At 38.0% G+C, this 20,914-nt stretch overlaps 1 protein-coding gene across 1 annotated transcript in view; it reads right to left on the minus strand.

The window, feature by feature from the left end:
- Positions 1–20,914, minus strand: part of CHIC1 (cysteine rich hydrophobic domain 1) — an 81,194-nt gene that overhangs the window by 42,830 nt on the left and 17,450 nt on the right. The window contains exon 3 of the mRNA XM_062183716.1: positions 18,734–18,889. Within this exon, the coding sequence (XP_062039700.1) occupies positions 18,734–18,889 (156 nt within the window). The remainder of the gene's footprint in view (positions 1–18,733; positions 18,890–20,914) is intronic.

Consider the following 20,914-nt stretch of genomic DNA (forward strand, 5'->3'; position numbering starts at 1 on the left):
TTACCCAAAGGAAATTAATTTGGCAAACAAAAAAGCCGCCTGCACATTAATGTTTATTGCAGCTCAATTCACAATAGCTAAGACCTGGAACCAACCCAAATGCCCATCAACAGTAGACTGGATAAAGAAATTATGGGACATGTACTCTATAGAATACTATACAGCAGTCAAAAACAATGAAATTCGGTCATTTGCAACAAGATGGAGGAATCTGGAAAACATTATGCTGAGTGAATTAAGCCAGTCCCAAAGGGACAAATATCATACATTCTCCCTGATTGGCGACAACTAACTGAGCACCAAAGGGGAAATCTGTTGAAGTGAAATGGACACTATGAGAAACAGTGACTTGATCAGCCCTTGTCCTGACTGTTGATGTACAATGTAATACTTTATCCCTTTTAGTATTTTTTTTTTGTTCTAGTACTATTGGTTGAACTCTGTAATTAACACACAATTATTCTTAGGTGTTTAAATTTTAACTGAAAAGTGATCCCTGTTAAATTTCAGAGTGGAAAAAGAGAGGGAGGAGATGTACAATTTGGGACATGCACAATCGGACTTGTCCCAAATGGTGGATTTAGGAATGTGCCAGGGCATTCCAATATAATCCCATCATGGTGGTATGTACCAATACCATTTCACTAGTCCAAGTGACCAATTTCAGTTCACAATTGATCACACTGATAGGTCTAAGAGTCAAAGGGATCACACAAACAAGACTAGTGTCTGCTAATACTAACTGATAGAATAAAAAAGGGAGAGAACGGTCCAACATGGGAAGCGGGATACACAGCAGACTCATAGAACGGCAGATGTCCTAAACAGCACTCTGGCCTCAGAATCAGCCCTTAAGGCATTTGGATCTGGCTGAAGAGCCCATGAGAGTATTTTAGGCATGGAAAGCCAAGACACTCTGGAAAACAAACAAACAAACAAACAAACAAAAAAACACCACCTAAATGAAAGATCTCTGCGAGTGAGATCCCAGTGGAAAGAACGGGGCCATCAAAGAAGAAGGTACCTTTCTCTAAAGGGAGGAGAGAACTTCCACTTTGACTATGACCCTGTCTGAATAAGATCGAAGTTGGCGAACTCAAAAGGCTTCCATAGCCTTGGCAACTCATACTAGAGCATAGGGAGATTACTGATGCCATAAACAAGAGTGTCAAATTGTTAAGTCAACAACAGGAGTCACTGTGTACTTACATCTCATGTGGGATCTGTCCTTAATGTGTTGTCCAATGTAAAGTAATGCTATATCTAGTACTGAAACAGTATTTTTTTTTTATTTTTTTTATTTTTTTATTTTTGACAGGCAGAGTGGACAGTGAGAGAGAGAGAGAGACAGAGAGAAAGGTCTTCCTTTGCCGTTGGTTCACCCTCCAATGGCCGCCGCGGTAGCGCGCTGCGGCCGGCGCACCGCACTGTTCCGATGGCAGGAGCCAGGTGCTTCTCCTGGTCTCCCATGGGGTGCAGAGCCCAAACACCTGGGCCATCCTCCACTGCACTCCCTGGCCACAGCAGAGAGCTGGCCTGGAAGAGGGGCAACCGGGACAGGATCAGTGCCCCGACCGGGACTAGAACCCGGTGTGCCGGCGCCGCAAGGCGGAGGATTAGCCTGTTGAGCCACGGCGCCGGCCCTGAAACAGTATTTTACACTTTGTGTTTCTGTATGGGTGCAAACTGATGAAATCTTTACTTAATATATACTAAATCGATCCTGTATATGAAGATAATTGAAAATGAATCTTGATGTGAATGGAATGGGAGAGGGAGCAGGAGATGGGAGGGGTGTGAGTGGGAGGGAAGTTATGGGGGGGAAAGCCATTGTAATCCATAAACTGTACTTTGGAAATTTATATTTACTAAATAAAAGTTTAAAAAAAGAAATGAGCTAACATGTGAGGAAAACACACTGATGAACCTTAAATGCATATTGGCAAGTAACAGAAGCAAATATGAAAAGATTATATTCTGCATAATTCCAATTATATGATATTCCTTAAAAAGCAACACTGAAGAGGCAATAAGATTTTCAGTGATTGCTCAGATTTAGGAATGGGAGGAAGGGATGAATAGGTGTGAATAGGCATAGTACAGTAGACTTTTAGTGCAGTGAAACTACTACTGTTGTCTATGACACTATGATGATAGATACATGTCATTAAACATTTGTAAAAACCCACAGAATGAGAGGATTCCAATATGGTGGACCAGGGAATGACATATTGCACTAGGCTAGAGATGAACAGTAAAAAAAAAAAAAGTGCAGGAAGTGCACTCTCAGGGAAAAATTGGAGAGCACCACACTGGAAATCCTACAAGAGGAAGAGGAATGCCATGGACTTGTGTGGAAGGTGCAGATGAGTAACACAAACGCAATCACAAGCAGAACTAAAGCAGCCAAGGCCCGGTGCAGGCAGCAGCCTGGATATGGTGGTGAGACTGGACTGCAGCAACCCGTGGTGATATAGCCAGAGGGAGAGCATGGCGTGAGCCCAGGCTGGAGCTCTGGGGACTAGTGATTGCTAGTGGTTGCCCGTGGAATTAGAGTGGGCATGTTTATTTTCCCCCAATTTCCCCACAACAGTACCTGTTGTCTAACTGAGAAATGGCAGGCGCCATTTTAAGTTAGGGCAGGAGCTGTGGGAGACTTTGTGAACACAGCAACTGGCTGAGACAGGACACCATCTTCTCAGGATTACTGGTGGTAGTGGTGTGGAGACAGCAATATTAGGCCGGTAGCTCTTGTGTACATGTGTGATCCAGTGATTCTAGGGGAGGGAGCAATCTGCAGTCCCCCCTGATTCTGAGCCTGGCTGGGAAGAGGCTGGGCAACTATGTAGGATGGTGAGGCACTCACAGCCTCCCAGCAGCAAGACACTTGGGTGGAGCTGTCTCAGGGAACATCTGCCTCTCCATTGACTGGACAGGCTGGCAGGGCATAGAGAAACCTGTGCACCCAGTGACTGTGGGAGCCTTCTGTGCTGAGGGTCTCAGTGCTTACAAGAGAAAGTGCAGGGTATAGCAGGGTCTCTTGGCAATACTGGGTGCAGCTCCACATACTTGGAGCACCTTGGTTGCCTATAAAAGGTCATTGAAGGCCAGTGCTGTGGCTCACTAGGCTAATCCTCTGCCTGCGGTGCCGGCATCCCGGGTTCTAGTCCCGGTCGGGGCGCCGGATTCTGTCCCGGTTGCCCCTCTTCCAGGCCAGCTCTCTGCTATGGCCCGGGAAGGCAGTGGAAGATGGCCCAGGTCCTTGGGCCCTGCACCTGCATGGGAGACCAGGAGGAAGCACCTGGCTCCTGGCTTCAGATCAGCGCAGTGCACCGGCTGCAACGTGCCAGCCGTGGCGGCCACTTGGGGGGGTGAACCAATGGCAAAGGAAGACCTTTCTCTCTGTCTCTCTCTCAACTGTCTAACGTTGCCTGTCAAAATAAAATAAAATAAAAAAAAAAAAGGTCATTGAAGCGGGAATTGTGCTCACAGTGAAGACTGCACAGACCATTTGTGCAGTTTATACAGTGGTGTAGAACACACTGGGGCTAACATCCAGGCATTGAGATCTACCACGTCCAACTTGGGTGTTACCCTGGATACTTGTCTCACCCCAGAGTGCTTTACAGAGTTCCCTGGCTACACCCACCACACACCTACTAGTATTCATTGAAAGTGCAGATATTCCATTAAGCCACAAAGGCATAGCGTAAAGATAAATGCCATCAGGGACAAAACAAAAATCAACTCCATAAATGCCTAAAAGCAAATGCAGGAATTCCAGAAACTAGAATAAGGAAGACACCATGACCCCACCCCCACAAAGAAACACAACATTTAATATACTAGAATGTGAAGATGAAGAGATTGAGGAAATGCTGGAAACAGAATTCAAAAAATTAATCATAGGATTACTCTAAAACAATCACATGCAAATCCTGAACTAAAGAAAACCGTACATGACATGAATGAATTTTTTCTCACGAAATTGAGATTTTAAAGACATCAAAATGAAATACTAGAAATGATGGATTCAATAGATATAGATCAAATAAAAAATGTGATGTAAAACTTATGGGATACAGAAAAAGCAGTGTTGAGAGAATTTTATAGCAATCTGTGCCTACATAAAGAAATCGGAAATGTACCAAATAAATGAGCTATTATTGCATCTCAAGGACCTAGAAAAACAACAAACCAAACCCAAAATTAGCAGGAGGAAAGAAATAATTAAAATTAGAGAAAAAGTAAACAACACTGAAACAAAAAAATACAAAAGATCAATGAAATGAAGAGCTAGTTTTTTGAAAAAATGAACAAAACTGATACACCACTGGCTCAACTAACCAAAAAAAGAAGGAAGACCCAAATCAATAAAATCAGAGATGAAAAGGATATATAACAACAGATACCACAGATGTATCAAGAATCACCAGGTGTTACTACAAAAAGCTGTGTGCCAACAAACTGGGAAACCTAGAAGAGATGGCTAGATTCCAAGACACATACAATCTATCAAAATTGAGTCATGAAGACACAGAAAACCTAAACAAATCAATAACCAAGATGGAGACTGAATCAGTAATAAAGACCCTCCCAACAAACAAAAGCCCAGGACCGGATGGCTTTACTGCTGAATTCTACCACACATTTAAAGAACTAATTCCAATTCTTCTCAGGCTATTCAAAAACAATTGAAAGGGAGAGAATCCTCCCAAACTCATTCTATGAAGCCTGCATCACCTTAATTCCTAAATTTCTAAGCCATAAAAAGGTACAACAGAGAAAGAGAACTATGGACCAATATCCCTGATGAATACAGATGCAAAAATCCTCAATAAAATACTAGCTAATCAAATTCAACAACACATTAGGAAAATCACTCAACCAGACCAAATGGAATTTATCCCTGGTATGCAGAGATGCTTCAACATCTGAAAATCAATGTGATAAATCATATTAACACATTGAGGAACAAAAACTATATAGTTATCTCAATAGATGCAGAGAAAGCACTTGATAAAATATAACACTCTTTCATGACAAAAACTGTAAGCAAATTGGATATAAAAGGAACATTCCTCAACATAATTAAAGCAATTTATGACAAACCCATGGCCAGCATCCTACTGAATGGGGAAAAGCTGGAAGCATTCTCCCTAAGATCCGGAGCTAGACAAGGATGCCCACTCTCACCATTTCTATTCATTGCAGCCTTGGAACTTTTAGCTAGAGCCATTAGGCAAGAAAAAGAAATCAAAGGGATACAAATTGGAAATGAGGAAATCAAACTATCCCTATGACATGATCCTATATATAGGGGATCCAAATGACTCTACTAAGATACTATTGGAACTCATGAAAGAGTTTTGTAAGGTGACGCGATATAAAATCAACACAGAAAAATCAATAGCCTTTGTATACACAATGTCATGGCTGAAAAAGAACTTTCATGATCAGTCCCAATCACAGTAGCTCCAAAAATAATTATACACCTTGGAATAAGTTTAACAAAGGATGTTAAAAATTTCTATGATGGAAATTACAAAACACTGAAGAAAGAAATGGAAGAAGATATTAAAAATTGGAAAAAATCTTCCATGTTCATGGTTGGAAGAATCAATATCATCAAAACGGTCATACTACCATAGGCAATTTACAGATTCAATGTGATCTCAAAATACCAATGACATTCTTCTCAGATCTAGAAAAAAAAATGATGCTTAAATTCATATGGAAACACAGGAGACCCTGAATAGCTAAAACCATCTTAAGGAACAAAAACGAAGTCAGAGGCATTACAATACCTGATTTTAAGACATACTACATGGCAGTTATAATCAAAAACAGCCTGGTACTAGCACAAAAACAGACTTGTGGACCAATGGAATAGAATAGAAACTCCAGAAATCAATCCATGAATCTACAACCAATTTATCTTTGACAAAGGAGCTAAAATCAATCCTTGGAGCAAGGACAGTTTCTTTAACAAATGGTGCTGGTGAAACTGGATCTCTACATGCAGATGTATGAAACTAGACCAATATCTTACACCTTTCACAAAAATCCACTCAAAATGGATTGAGCACCTAAATCTATGCCTGATACCCTCAAGTTACTAGAGAACATTGGAGAAACTCTGAAAGAGATTGGCAAAGGCAAAGATTCTTGGAAAAGACGCGAGAAGCACAGGCAATCAAAGCCAAAATTAATAAATGGGATTATATCAAGATGAGAAGTTTCTGCACTGCAAAAGCAACAGTCAGCAAAGTGAAGAGGCAACTGACAGATTGGGAGAAAATATTTGCAAACTACAAAACTGATATAGGCTTGACATCCAAAATCTATAAAGAGCTCGAGAAATTCAACAGTATCAAAACAAACAACCCAGTTAAGAAATGGGTAAAGGACTTGAACAGGCATTTTCAAGAGAGGAAATTCAAATGACCAAGAGACACTTGAGAAAATACTTAGGATCACTAGCCATTAGGGAAATGCAAATCAAAATCATGGTGAGGTTTCATTTCAATCCAGTTAGAAAGATTCACATGTAGAAATCAACAAATGACAAATGCTGGTGAGGATGTAGGGAAAACAGTACTCTGGTCCACTGTTTGTGGGAATATAAACTGGTGCAGCCACTGTGGAAGACAGTATAGAGATACCTCAGAAATCTGAATATAGCCCTACCATGATCCAGCCATCCCTCTCTTGGAAATTATTCAAACCAAAAGAAATCAGAATATGAAAGAATTATCTGTACTCCCATGTTCACTGCAGAACAATTCACAATAGCTAAGATATGGAATCAACCCAGATGTCCATCAACTGTTGACTGGATAAAGAAATTGTGGTATATATACACTACGGAGTACTACTCAACTATAAATAAAGTGAAATCCTTTCTTTTGCAACCAGATGGATGTCATTGGAAACCATTATACTTAGTGAAATAAGCTTGTCCCCAAAAGACAGATATCTTATGTTTTCCCTGATTCGAGGTAACTAATAGAGTATCTGAAAGGTAATGTATTAGAGTGAAAGACATTTTGAGATTTGATGACTGTACAGTGTTTTTGCTTGTTTGTGTTTTTCTTCATACTATTTGTTGAACTCTTTTACTAATTTTAGGGTTAACTATACAAGCATTAAGTAAATTGAAAATAGAGTTTTGTTAAAATTAAGAGTGGGAATGTGAGAGGGAGGAGGAGGAAGGGAAGGACTGTGGGCAGGAGGGAGGGTAGTGGGGGAAGTGTCACTGTGTTCCTAAATCTGTATATATGAAATACATGAAACTTTTATAAACTTAATAAAATTTTTAAAAAAGAAAAAAAAAACCCATGGAATGCAGAACACAGTGAATCTTAATGAGTACCATGGACTTTAGTTAATCATAATGTATCAACACTGGCTTATGAATTTTAACAATTGTATGATACTAATGCAAGATGTTAATAGGGAAAATTTGTGTTGGAAGAGTTATGGAAAGTCTGTACTTTTTGCTATTTTTCTGTAAATCTAAATATTTTCAAAAAATCTACTAATCAAAAAATTAGGGGTGGGCTTTTGGCACAGCGATTGTTTTGCCATTTGGCATGCCAGCATCACATATCAGAGTGCCAAGTTGGAATCTTGGCTTCTCTATTTCTGATCCAGCTTCCTGTTAACGTATACCCTGGGAGACAACAGCATGTGATGGCTCAAGTGTTTGTGTCCCTGTCACCCATGTGGAAGACACAGACCAAGTTATGGACTTCTGGCTTTGGACTGGCCCAGCTTTGGCTGTTGTAAACATTTAGGAAGTAAACCATAAGACAGAATATCTCTGTTTTTCTGCCCTTCAAATAAAATAAATTTTAAGAAATTTTTAAATTGTCTAAAAAACTGAATATGAAATGAAGAATTTCCTAGATAATAACTGAGAACAGACTCATCTTGTGATAAACACTAAAGAAAGTTCATCAGGCTGAAACCAAGTGATAGTAGGTACTAATTTGGATTCACACACAGAGAAATATGAAAAACCCAAGAAGGTAAATAAATTTCAGGTGCAACAAACTGTAAGTGAGCCATACTAAGACAAAGTGTAATAAAACTATTGAAAACCAAAAAACAATGATAAACCTTAAAAGCAGTAAATGGGAAGTGCCTTTAAGGGATCCTCAATAAGATTAACAGCTAATTTCACATTAGAAACCATGAAAGTCAGACACTGTTTGAATAATATATTTAAAGTATTGAAAAAAACCCATCAACTAATAATTTTACATATAACAAAACTACTCTTCAAAACCGGAGACATTAAGAAGCTTCCAGACATAGATGTGCTGAGGAAATTCATCGCTATTAGAACTTCGGTGCAAGAAATTCTATGGAGTCCTTCAGGCTGATATGAAAGGACACCACACTATAACTGTAGTCATATGCTGAAATAAAGAATATTGGGGCCGGCGCCGCAGCTCACTAGGCTAATCCTCTGCCTGCAGCACCGGCACACCGGGTTCTAGTCCCGGTCGGGGCGCTGGATTCTGTCCCGGTTGCCCCTCTTCCAGGCCAGCTCTCTGCTATGGCCCGGAAGTGCAGTGGAGGATGGCCCAAGTCCTTGGGCCCTGCACCCACATGGGAGACCAGGAGAAGAACCTGGCTCCTGGCTTCGGATCGGCTCAGCGCGCTGGCCGCGGCGGCCATTGGAGGGTGAACCAACGGCAAAAAGGAAGGCCTTTCTCTCTGTCTCTCTCTCACTATCCACGTTGCCTATCAAAAAAAAAAAAGAATATTGGAAAATTACATATATATTAATACTGCTGTATTTTTGGTTTGGAACTCCTCTTTACATCCAATACAATTTAAAAGAGACATGCACAAATAATAATGCTAAGCTTAGATTAAGGGCCACAATACATAAGATGTTATTTGTGATAACATAAATTGGGAGGTATAGAGGTATAGAGAAGCAGAATTTATGTACTATTGAAGCTAATTAATTCAAACTAGCATGTTATAAAGTTAAGACATTAATTGTAACAACTAAGAAAACAATTTAAAAATACAGATAAAGAAATGAGAAGGTACATAATACACTCTAATAGGAGAAGGTGGGTATGTTTTATAGATTATTACAAGTATATTAATATAAGAATCTATGTGAGGGATATATGAGAACTCTGTACAACTTCACAATTTGTATTTCATAAATTTAAAAATATTTTGAAATATAAAGTTAAATATAAAAAGATTGGAAGATGTAAAAAAATCAAACAAAGCAAGGAAGTAATGGAGGAATTGAGGAGCAAAAAAAAAATGAAATGTGGAAAACAAACACAAAATAGCAGTCTTTCTTTATGTGTTACAGACTGAATTACATTTGATCAAAATTCATACGCTGAAAGCTGGTCTTGTGGCACAGAGGATTTAGCTACCACTTGCGACACTGGTATCCCATATGAGCACCAGTTCAGATCGTGGTTGCTTCACTTCTGATCCAGCTTCCTGCGAGTTTACCTGGGAAAGTAGCAGAAGATAGCCAAAGTACTTGGACCCCTGTCACCCAGCTGGGAGACTTGGATGGAGTTCCAGGTTCCTGGATTCAGCCTTGGCCAGCCCTAGACCTTGTGGCCACTGGCGAGTAGACCAGAAGGTGGAGGATCTATAATCTTTCCCTCTCTCTGTAATTCTGCCTTTTAAGCAAATAAATAATTATTTAACATATTATGCTGAAGTTATAACCCCAGTACTTTGGAATGTGTCTATATGAGGATGCTAAAAAAAAGTTCATGGAAAATAAAATTGACATGTAAATTTATTGTGGTATAAAAGATTTGAAATCCATCCATAGTCTTCATAACATATATTTTCATGAACTTTTTAAAGACCTTGTGTATGCAAGATACCCCCAAAATTTTTGTCCCAAAATAAACCTATTTTTTAATTCAATTTTTCCATGAACTTTCTGGAGTACTTTCATATTTAACAACAAGCTATTTAAATAAGTAATTAAGTCGGGGGCCAGCATCGTGGCACAGTGGGTTAAGTCATTACCTGTGATGCTGGCATTCCATATGAGCATTAATTTGAATCCCGGTTGCCCTACTTCCAATTTGGATCCATGCTTACGCACCTAGGAAAGAAGCAGAGGATGGCCCCAGTGCTTGGGTCCCTGCCACTCATGTGGGAGACCTAGATGGAGTTCCAGGCTCCTAGTTTTGGCCATCTGGGGAATGAACCAGCTGGTGGAAGATCTCTGTCTCTCTCTCTTTCTGTAACTCTGCCTTTCAAATAAACGAAATAATTCTCTTTAAAAGCAAGTTAAAATGATTGTTCAGGGTTTGCCTTAATTGGATATGACTAGCATCCTTATAAGAAGAGGAGATTAGAAACAGGAATTTATGGAGGGGAGTTGATGTGAAGACACAAGGAAGAAAATGGTTATCTATAAGGCAGGGAAACATGATGCCATAAAAAAAATCAACTCCCGCAACATGTTCATCCTTGACATCTAGCCACCATAATTGTGAGAAAATATATTTCTGATGTTTAAGCCACATAGTCTGTGGTACTTTGTTATAGCAGCCCTAGTGAACTCCTATGTTATCATTAATAACCGTAAATGTAAATAGATTAAGCTCTCAAATAAAATGTAGAAATCTGTAGAATAAGTTTAAAAACATGATCCATCTACATGTCTACATGAGACTCAACATAAAAATTGACACAAATTTATTGAAAGTGAAAGGATGGAAAAAGATATAGCATATAAACAGTGGTCAAAATTGAACTGGGGTGGCAAATGAGGGTAGCAAGAAGGGAGGATAGAGAGGGAGAGGGAGGAAGGAGGATGCAGAGGGATGAAGGTGAGTGAAAATGAGCAAGGCAAAGGAAAAGGGGAAGGGAAGGAGAGCTTTCTGATCTCTTTTCATGTGGGCTAATCCTATCATAAGGACCCCTACCCTCATGATTTCATCTGAGCCTAATTACCTTCCAAAGGTCCCATCTCAATACCATCACACTGGGGATTAGGGATTCAACATAATGAACTTTTGAAGGTCACATTCAGTCCACAACAGTATATATTTATAAAAGAGTAAATTAATCAAGAAGAAACAGCTATAAACATATATGTAATAAAAACAGAAACATAAAATATGTGAAACAAAAACTGACAAAACTGAAGGGAAAAGTAGATAGTTCCACAATAATAGTGACATTAAGAATAAACACTATTCAGGGGCCAGCATTCGTGACATGGCATTCAATATGGAAGCACCAGTCTAAGTCCTGATGCTCCCCCTTCCAATCCAGCTCCCTGTTAATGTGCCTGGGAAAGCAGTGGAAGGCCACCCAAGTCATTGGGTCCCTGCACCCACATGGGAGATCTGAATGGGGTACCAGGCTCCTGGCTTCGGCTGGCCCAGCCCCAGCCACTGTAGCCGTTTGGGGAGTGAAGCAGGGATGAAAGAAAGATATCTCTTTCTCTCCCCCCCACACCTTTATCACTTTGCTGTTCAAATAAATAAAAATAACTCTTTAAGTTGGAAATGAAAAAAAAAACAACCTGGTGTTAAATTGGAAATGGCATAGAAAATTAATCAATTTTAAAAAAATATTATGTAGGATCTCTGTCTTTAATGTGCTGTACACTCTTATTTAATGCTATAACTAGTACTCCAACGGTAGTTTTTTCACTTTGTGTTGCTATATGGGGCAAACTGTTGAAATCTTTACCTAATATATACTAAACTGATCTTCTGTATATAAGAGAATTGAAAATGAATCTTGATGTGAATGGAAGGGGAGAGGGAGCGGGAAAGGGGAGGGTTGCGGATGGGAGGGAAGTTATGGGGGGGGGAAGCCATTGTAACCCATAAGCTGTACTTTGGAAATTTATATTCATTAAATAAAAGTTTAATAAATGGAAAAAAAAACTCTTTAAAAAATAATAATCACTACACAGAAGACCAATAAATAAATACAGAACTTGAACATTATCAACTAACTAAACCTAACAGAAATACAGAACACCCCACCCAAAACAATGTAGTACAAATTCTTCTTAAGTATAAATGGAGGCCGGTGCCATGGCTCACTTAGCTAATCCTCCGCCTGCGGTGCCGTCACCCCGGGGTCCTAGTCCTGGTTGGGGTGCTGGGTACTAGTCCCGGTTGCTCCTCTTCCAGTCCAGCTTTCTGCTGTGGCCCAGGAGGGCAGTGGAGGATGGCCCAAGTACTTGGGTCCCTGCACCCTCATGGGAGACTGGGAGGAAGTACTCGGCTCCTGGCTTCATATCGGCGCAGTGCCGGCCGTAGCGGCCATTAGGGGAGTGAACCAATGGAAGGAAGACTTTTCTCTCTGTCTGTCTTTCACTGTCTACAACTCTCTCTCTCTGTCTCTCTCTCTCTCACTGTCTAACTCTGCCTGGCAAAAAAATAAAAATAAAAAAAGTATAGATGGAACATCTTTGAGGACATTCTATATGTTACATCACAAAGCAAGCCTAAATAAGTTAAAAACAAAGATTAAAATAATACAAGGTCATTTCCCCCAGTAGTAAGAGAATGAAACTGGAAATCATGAGAGAAGAAACCTGGAAAATTCACAAATGTATGTATAAAACACCACATTCTGAAATGACCAATGGGCCAAAGAACTCACGAAAGAAACTGGAAAGTGAATGAAAACAAAAACACAACATAAATAAAGCTGTATTTGAAAGGAAATTGAGAGCACTCAATGCCTTCATTAAGAAAGAATTAAGATGAGGGGATGTATTTCCTTTTGTTTGGGACATGGGCATTCCATATGGGACAGCCTTCATAGGACTCCACACTTCATTCCAGCTTCCTGATAATATGTACCCAGGAAGAGGGGCAGCAAGGGATGTCTCAAGTAGTGGGGTCCTTATCACCCATGTGGAGACCCAGATTGAGCTCCAGGTTTCTGGCTTCAGCCTGGCCCCTCCCTGGCTGCTATGGGCATTTGGGGAGTAAGCCAGCATATAGGAGATCTCTCTCTCTCTCTCTCTAATTAAAAAAAGGAAAGAAGAAAGACCTCAAATCACTAACCTAATTTTATTTCTAAAGGAGATATATGAAAGAGAGCAAACTAAACACAAAGATAGCAGACGAAAAGAAAATACAAAGAGTGGAGATAAATGACATAGAGAATAGGAAGATAACAGAAAAAAATGAACAAAACCAGAAGTTTTGAAAAGATTGACAAATTTGACAAACCTTCAGGTGTAAGGATTAAGGGGAAAAAAAGAAAAATACAGAAGACTCAAATTATTAAAGTCTGAAAGTCAGAAATGAAACTACAGACATTACTATCAATCTTACAGAAATAAAAAGATTACAAGAGAATACTAAGAACAACTGCAGGTCAATAATTTAGAATATCTAGATGAAATAGGCAAACTCCTATTACTGATTCAAGTAGAAATAGAAAATATGAATAAATCTGTTACAAGTAAGAGACTTAATTAGTAATCAAAATGTACCATGAAAAATCTTCTACAAAAAGATGTTTTCACTAGCAAATTATCCAAATTACCATCAAATTGCCCAAATATTAGCAAATTGTCCCAAATATTTAAATAATTAATAGTAGTCTTTCTTAAACTCTTCTGAAAAACAGAAGACGTAATTGCAGTTCTTAATTTCCTAAGTAAGGGAAAGGGACATGAGGAGTGGCTGCTTAATAGATTTGGGGTGATGAGTAATTTTTGGAACTAGACAGTGGCGATGGTTGCACAGCACTGCCAATGTACTTACTGCCACTGAATTATACACCTGAAAGTGTTAAAATGGCAAATTTTATGTGTATTTTCCATAATATAAACCATTCTGCTCAGTTTCAAAATCTAGCCATGAAAGAATACGTATTATATGGATGCAATATCTGAAATGACAAAAAAACAAATATAAGAGAAAAAGTAGACTAGTGGTCACTTAGAACTGAGAGAATTCTGGGGAAATGGGGATTGACTAAAAATGGCCACAAGTTTAAGTTTTCCCTTCAGGATGATGGAAATGTTCTAAAATTAGATTACAGTGATGGTTGCACAACTCTGTAAGTATATTAAAATTCAACAAATTGTGAGTAAACATTATGGAATGTAAGTTATTTCCTAATAAAGTGTTTTGGAAAACCTTGGATGAGTGGCTCTCAAACTGATTGGAAAAAAATGTTAGCTTAATACCAACCATTGTACTTTTGTGGAGCTGATAAAATCCTACATGCAGCATAGTTAGCCAGCAAAGGTGATAAAAGAACAAATGAAGCAAACTTAGCCTTTAGCATTTTACATGTCATAAACACTGTCATTTTTTTATAACTGATTATAGCCAAATGACTCAAGTTTGACACAAAAAAGGTTCAAAGATGGTGAGAAAGAAAGGAAAACCCAGGCTAAGAACAAATTATTAGTATCTGAGTGCTAGCTTTACGCATGCTGTCTTTGTCTAGGAATACAGAATGTCTTTTGTGGAAGGCATATATAATAGGTATAAATTATATAGAGATTATAAGTAGTTTACTTAACTTCAGCTGAACTATTTATCTCTTGTAACAAAGACTGGTTTTGTTTTCCATATGGCTCAATGGATGGCTGAGGATTTTGTTTCTATCATATGCTTTCTTTCTTTTTATGACTATATACAAAAATATGGGATCAAATAAGACAATGAATTATAACTTCTATCTCCTAAAACATGATATTCATGTTGTGAGACAGAGAATAGTCCCTTCCTTCTGAATACCCCCTCAATTCAGGAAGCATTAAGACAATACATGGAAAAGTCAAAGTAATTTCAAATTTAAGGGCGGTAGTGTGACTAGGCCAGAAAACTGACTACACTATCACAGCTGAGTGGTAGATTCAAGAATGAGTAAGTGGTGCTACCATGTAGCTATGAAACCCCCCCGAAACCATGATAGACCAGCTCAATGCACCCAGATTAAGATTTCTTTTCTCTATTACCTGCTATGTTAGAGAAAACAATCACAAATTATACTGTCTCAAAAAATAACTCATAAGGTAGACTAACACAGAATTTTTTCCTGGAGATATTTTAGTCATTGATTCACATAGCAACTTTGTGACACAGGCCACAGTAATCACATTATTCCTGTTTCATTTTGTGGATAAACAAAGACACAACTTTGATAGAGCTTGATACCCAACTAGAGATGGCTACAGCAGGATGGCAAACCGTAGCCCACAGATCAAACCTGACCTGCTGCCTGTTTTTGTAAATCAACTTTTATGGGAACACAGCAATGCAATCCATTTATATGCTGTTTATGGTTATTTACATGCTACAATGGCAGACCTGAGTAGCTGTAAAACACCTCTGGGCCACAAAACCTGAAATTTTTACTATCTAGTTCTTCAAGAAAAAGTTTTCCAACCACTGCAAGAGAATTAAAATCCAGTAGGCTGTTGATTATGTCACTTATTCTAATGTTTCTTGTCTCAGGAATAGGGAATAGGACATAAGAAACATGAGTTGGGATGGGCGCTGTGGCACCGCATGCTACACTGCCGCCTGGAAATACCCGCTTCCCCCATTTGGAGTGCCAGTTTCAGTCTTGACTCCTCTGCTTCCAATGTAGCTTCTTAATGCACCTGGGGAGGCACTGGATGATGGCCCAAGTTCTTGGGTCCCTGCTACTCATTTGGGAGACCTGGATGGAGATCCTGGCTCCTGGCTTCAACTTCGCCCAGCCCTGGCTGTTGTAGGCATTTGGGGAATAAAGCAGCAAATAGAGGCTCTCTCCCTCTCTCTGTTATTCCGTATTTCAAATAAATAAATACAAAAATAGATAATTGTTAAAAAGATTTATTTATTTATTTGAAAGTTGGAGTGACAGAGAAAGAGGGAGAGGTGGGGGGGAAGAGAGAGAGAAAGAGAGAGAGGGAGAGAGAAATATCTTCCATCTGCTGCTTCACTCCCCAGATGGCTGCAAAGGCTACAGCTGGTCCAGGCTGAAGCCAGGAACCAGGATCCAGGAGTCAGGAGCTTCCTCCAGGTCTCCCATATGGGTGCATGCGCCGAAGGACTTGGGCCATCCTCCATTTCTTTCCCAGGCACATTAGCAGGGAACTGGATAGGAAGTGGAGCCAGGACTCGAACCAGTACCCATATGGGATGCCAGTCATGCAGATGGCAGCTTAACCCATTGTGCCACAGCACTAGTCCCAATAAATATATATATTTTTAAAGATTTATTTATTTACTTGAGAGGTAGAGTTATAGGAAGAGAGAGGGAGAGATAAAGAGAGGACTTTCATCTGCTGGCTCACTCCCCAAATGGCCACAATGGCTGGAGCTGAGCTGATCTGAAGCCAGGAGCCAGGAGCTTCCTTAGGGTTTCCCATATGGGTGCAGGGGTCCATGCACCTGGGCCATCCTCCACAGTTTTTCAAGGCTACTATTAGTGAGCTGGATTGGAAGTGGATATGGGACGTTGGCACCGCAGGTGGAGGCCCAACCTACTACATCGCAGCGCCAGCCCCCATTAAATAAATTTTTAAGAAGAAAAAATAAATATGATTTAGTCAAGAGAATACAGTGAGGCAAGGGGAAAAAACAAAGAAAGGAATATTTTTCTGGTTGTACCATTTGCTGTGTGATACTGGGAAAGTCACTTCAGCTCTCTGGCTGTCAGTTTCCACACTTGTAAAATAAGGGACTTGGGCTATTTGAATGCTAAGGATTATTTCAACTAAACTAGTATAATATATATATATATATATAATATATATATATATATAAACTTATTTTATAGATTGGAAAGCTGAAGTAAGGGTATAGAAATCCTTAAAATTTTCCATTTTATTTTTTATTCCTCCATGTACACAAAAACACTCTGAGATGTCTTAAATCTCTTTATCATCACAAACACCTTAAAAGTAAATAGTACACATACTGTCCTAATTCTATAGGTGAGGAAACAGGCAGTAACTTACACAAGGTCATCAGCATGTACTTAATGTTTATGAACTGACAACATGGTATTGTACAAAATCAGGGGCCATGAACGATATTGCCTGTCATTCATGTAAGGCAGATCATATAAATGCTGAGTAGTTCTATGGTGAACAGGAGACTGAATGTCCTATTTAAAAGGAGTAGCCTCCATCTAGCTAGAGCCAACTGCTGACACAAAGGTATGTGGGTTTAATAAACCAGACTTTTAGATTTTATGAGAGACTGGATATCTCAAATTTTACCATAAATATCCTAATTTTTAAGTATTGATAGCTGATTGATTTATTGAGAAACAGAGTGGGCTGGATTTGTTTTATGGGACTGCAGTTTGCAAATCTACGTGAAGTAACTTTTGAATTGCCAGATTGGTGAAGTAGACACATTGATGTCTCAATTTCAGCATGAACTCTAAATTAACCAAAGTAATGGTGAACAGGGAGAAATCACAACATGAGTATTACCTGATTTTACATTGAAAATTCAACAGACAGATGAACAAATGAACGAACCAATAAAAACCGCTTCTCCCTACTCAGGTCCTCTGGGTGGAGGTATTAACAAACAGATAAATAAGTAAGGCTTAAATAGGTGAGAGAGAGAGAGAGAGAGAGAGACAGAGATACAGAGAGAAAGTGACAGTGAGTGAGCCACTGATTCTATAACATTAAAACTGAAAATCTGTTTTTAAGTAATTGAGATAGGTTGTACTTATATGATGGGAAATCCAAATCATGATTAATTCACATAGAGGTTTTTAAAACGATGAGGATGGGTAAGAGTTATTGATTATAACTTTTAAAAGGAAGATATGACAATTATGAGGAGAAATTTATACTGTCAGCTTTTTAACTTATGGAAAGCCATTTGAGAATATTGTACATGCTTTGACAAAGAATAAATTAAGCTCCATTTAAAGGAAAGCTCTGACCTACTGGTGGTTACCAAGGGAATCAATAAAATGCCTAACTTTTCCATTCAAAAATAAAATGCCTAACTTTTCCACACAAAAAGGTGTTTGTGATGATAAATGGCAGTATTTTATTTTTTTGAAGTAGGCATTAAAGAGGGTTGAGTAAAGATGGAGAGGAAAAAATAACCAGCATGTCCTGGGAATATTTTTAGCCTTAATGAAATAACTGTACCACTAATTGTTCCTCCACAAGGTGCTATAATTTTGAAGCTGATTTAGTGGACTAATTATTATTTCAAAGTTTAAATAAAACGATTAATGTTGTACTGGGAAAAGAACTTTAAGTAAAACAAATTAATTTTCCTCCTTGGCTTCAATTAAAAGTTCTAAAGCTATTTTTCCCCCACTGGGGGATAATCATTCTAAAGACTAAAATGAAATTTTAAAGACAAGTTTAAGACAGTATCTTAAATCCATAATGTAACTAGTAATGTTATGTTAGAAGACTATTGTGACATGTTCAAAACTAAGAATTTCCCACTGGTTACTCTCACTTCTGCCTTTCTTCAGCTAGAAGAAGCTCTCCCATACACCTGTAACTCCGATATACAGTACCTTGAGGCATAGCTTCAGGTTTTGTAAAAAGAATAAGTAGCTTACTCATATTTATATTTACTTAAGTTCTTCACTTACACTGTATTTATTTAAAATGATAAGAATCCGCATCTCTAAATAAGGATAGTATTATATAAAGTACTTGATAACAGTTCTGAGCACACAGTAAGCACTCAACAAATATTAGCTCTTATTATTATACAACAAAACGGTTACTCACTCTTTTGTTGAGACAAATAACAGGCCACAGGCTGCAACCCAGTGTGCAACAACAGCAGAGACAACCACACAGCAGCCATTTCACATTGACTGGGAGAGCCTTTTTCAAACATGAATTCACACGGCCAATGCTGGTCTTAAATTCTTCTGGGGCCACCTACAACAAGGGCACTACCTTTAAAAGTTTGTGGGCAGCTTTTTCATTATTTATCTCTAAACCTAAAGAAAATGTTTGTTTTATCACAAATGCCTCCTGGAATTACAAATGTCTAAATATATTTTCTTCCCATTTCACCCCATAAATATGTATCACATACTCTTTGATGACATTGGAAAGCAAAATAATGTGATATCATATTCACAGAACTTAGCCTGATGTTCAAAAACAATCTTCTGAGATAACCAACAATAAAATGACAGTGATAAAACTGATGGTAATGTATACCCTTCAAGCAGTTGTGTGACCAAATATTCTCACTGTTAAGACAATATTATTTGTAGTCTGCAGTCACTCTGAGTTGAGTAAGATTAGAAGCACAATAAAACAAAAATCCAAATAATACCACAGGAAATGTAATTAAAATTAGACCTTGGCACTATTCTTTGATTACATTTTAAAAGGCATCTTTGCAATCTTTTCTCTCTGGCAAATTTTGCAACATATCAATTTTAATTACCATTTGCCATTGTTTGCAGAGGAAAGTTACACCAACTAAACACAATACCTTGTGGTTACATTCAAAATGATGTGTTAATATCAACATAATATGGACTCATAACTACTGTGAATTTTTCAAAGTTGAAATGTCTTTATATATATAAATTTAACATGTTGAATTACTACTTCCATTCCTGGAAGTGGTTGCTTCTGCCTCTCTGTAAACAATGACAAAGTCAGTTCAAAGTCATGAGCATGACAGGGATAATTAGATTTATACCAAAAATTCTATTTTAAGGATACAAAATTGAAAGGTATACTAAAAATAGTTTTCTTTCAGTGAAATCACATTTCTGAATGACAAAAATGATTCCCTTCCATTTAGAAAACTGTCAAACTGTAAAATTTATGGGAAAAAATTTGCACATCTGGCTGTGAAACCAAAAGTTAAAAAAACTGTTAGGAAAATAACCTGCTGGAAAGTAAAAACCCCATGATCATGGTAGCTTATCAAAAACTTGGAGCTTTACTACTCTTCCCAATAAAAATTTCACTAGCGGAATCAATTTATTACATTTTTTGTCTTTTAATAGATATACCTTAGAATCAACACTACAAAACATATACCTATATGTATTATAAAGCTATGTGACCACAGAATTCAGCACAGTCATGATTAAAACATTAACTAAATGAGCTTCTTTAGAACTGCTCATGTCATCCAATAAAGTTAATTGTTTAGCCCAGGAGTCTTATTTTCTTCCTAATGTGTTAACACTCAGTAGTTGTGAAATCATAAGGCTCAAAAATTTATCTGGGACAAATAAACTAATTTTATTATCCATTAAGATCAACAGCAACAGGATGTAAAGACAATCAGTGCATACAAAGAATTCCAATTAAATGATAAAATTTATCATGTAAATACGGAAATAGATTCAGAGGATCATGCCTTATAGTTGAAAATTGAAGATGAGCTACATACATTAGACATAAATCAAGAGATCTGGACTCTAATAACTTATTGGCTATGAAAAATGCAAGGCAAAATCATTTAATTTTCCTGAATTTCAGTTTCCCATCTATAACCTGTTTTAGATACATCATGGAGAATGCAAATTAAACCTTAGAACTTTCTGATTAGAATGCTTTGAAAAAGGACATCTGAATCACATCTTAAGTAGATCTGAATCACAGCTCTCTTTTGTATGGAGTCTCACACAAAGGCAAGAGGATTGATCAAGTAACTGTTGACACTCCACAGTTCTGATACACAATTCATCATAAAAAAGAATAATAATTTGCTGCATTTTGAATGTAAATTTAATGCTCTTCATGTCTTTAATTCCACAGAGAAAAAAAGATGTCCTTTTTACAAAAAAGGTACCAAGTTCCTATCTTAAGATTCACCTCTCCAAACAGCAATAGTCAACTTCTTTTTTCCTGTGGAACCACACAGAAGTTAAAATAAAGAAAAATACATTTATATATTTAGCTCTAATTTGTAATGTAACATTATCAACT

This window comes from Lepus europaeus, chromosome X (assembly GCF_033115175.1).
Source record: "Lepus europaeus isolate LE1 chromosome X, mLepTim1.pri, whole genome shotgun sequence".
NCBI lineage: Eukaryota > Metazoa > Chordata > Mammalia > Lagomorpha > Leporidae > Lepus > Lepus europaeus.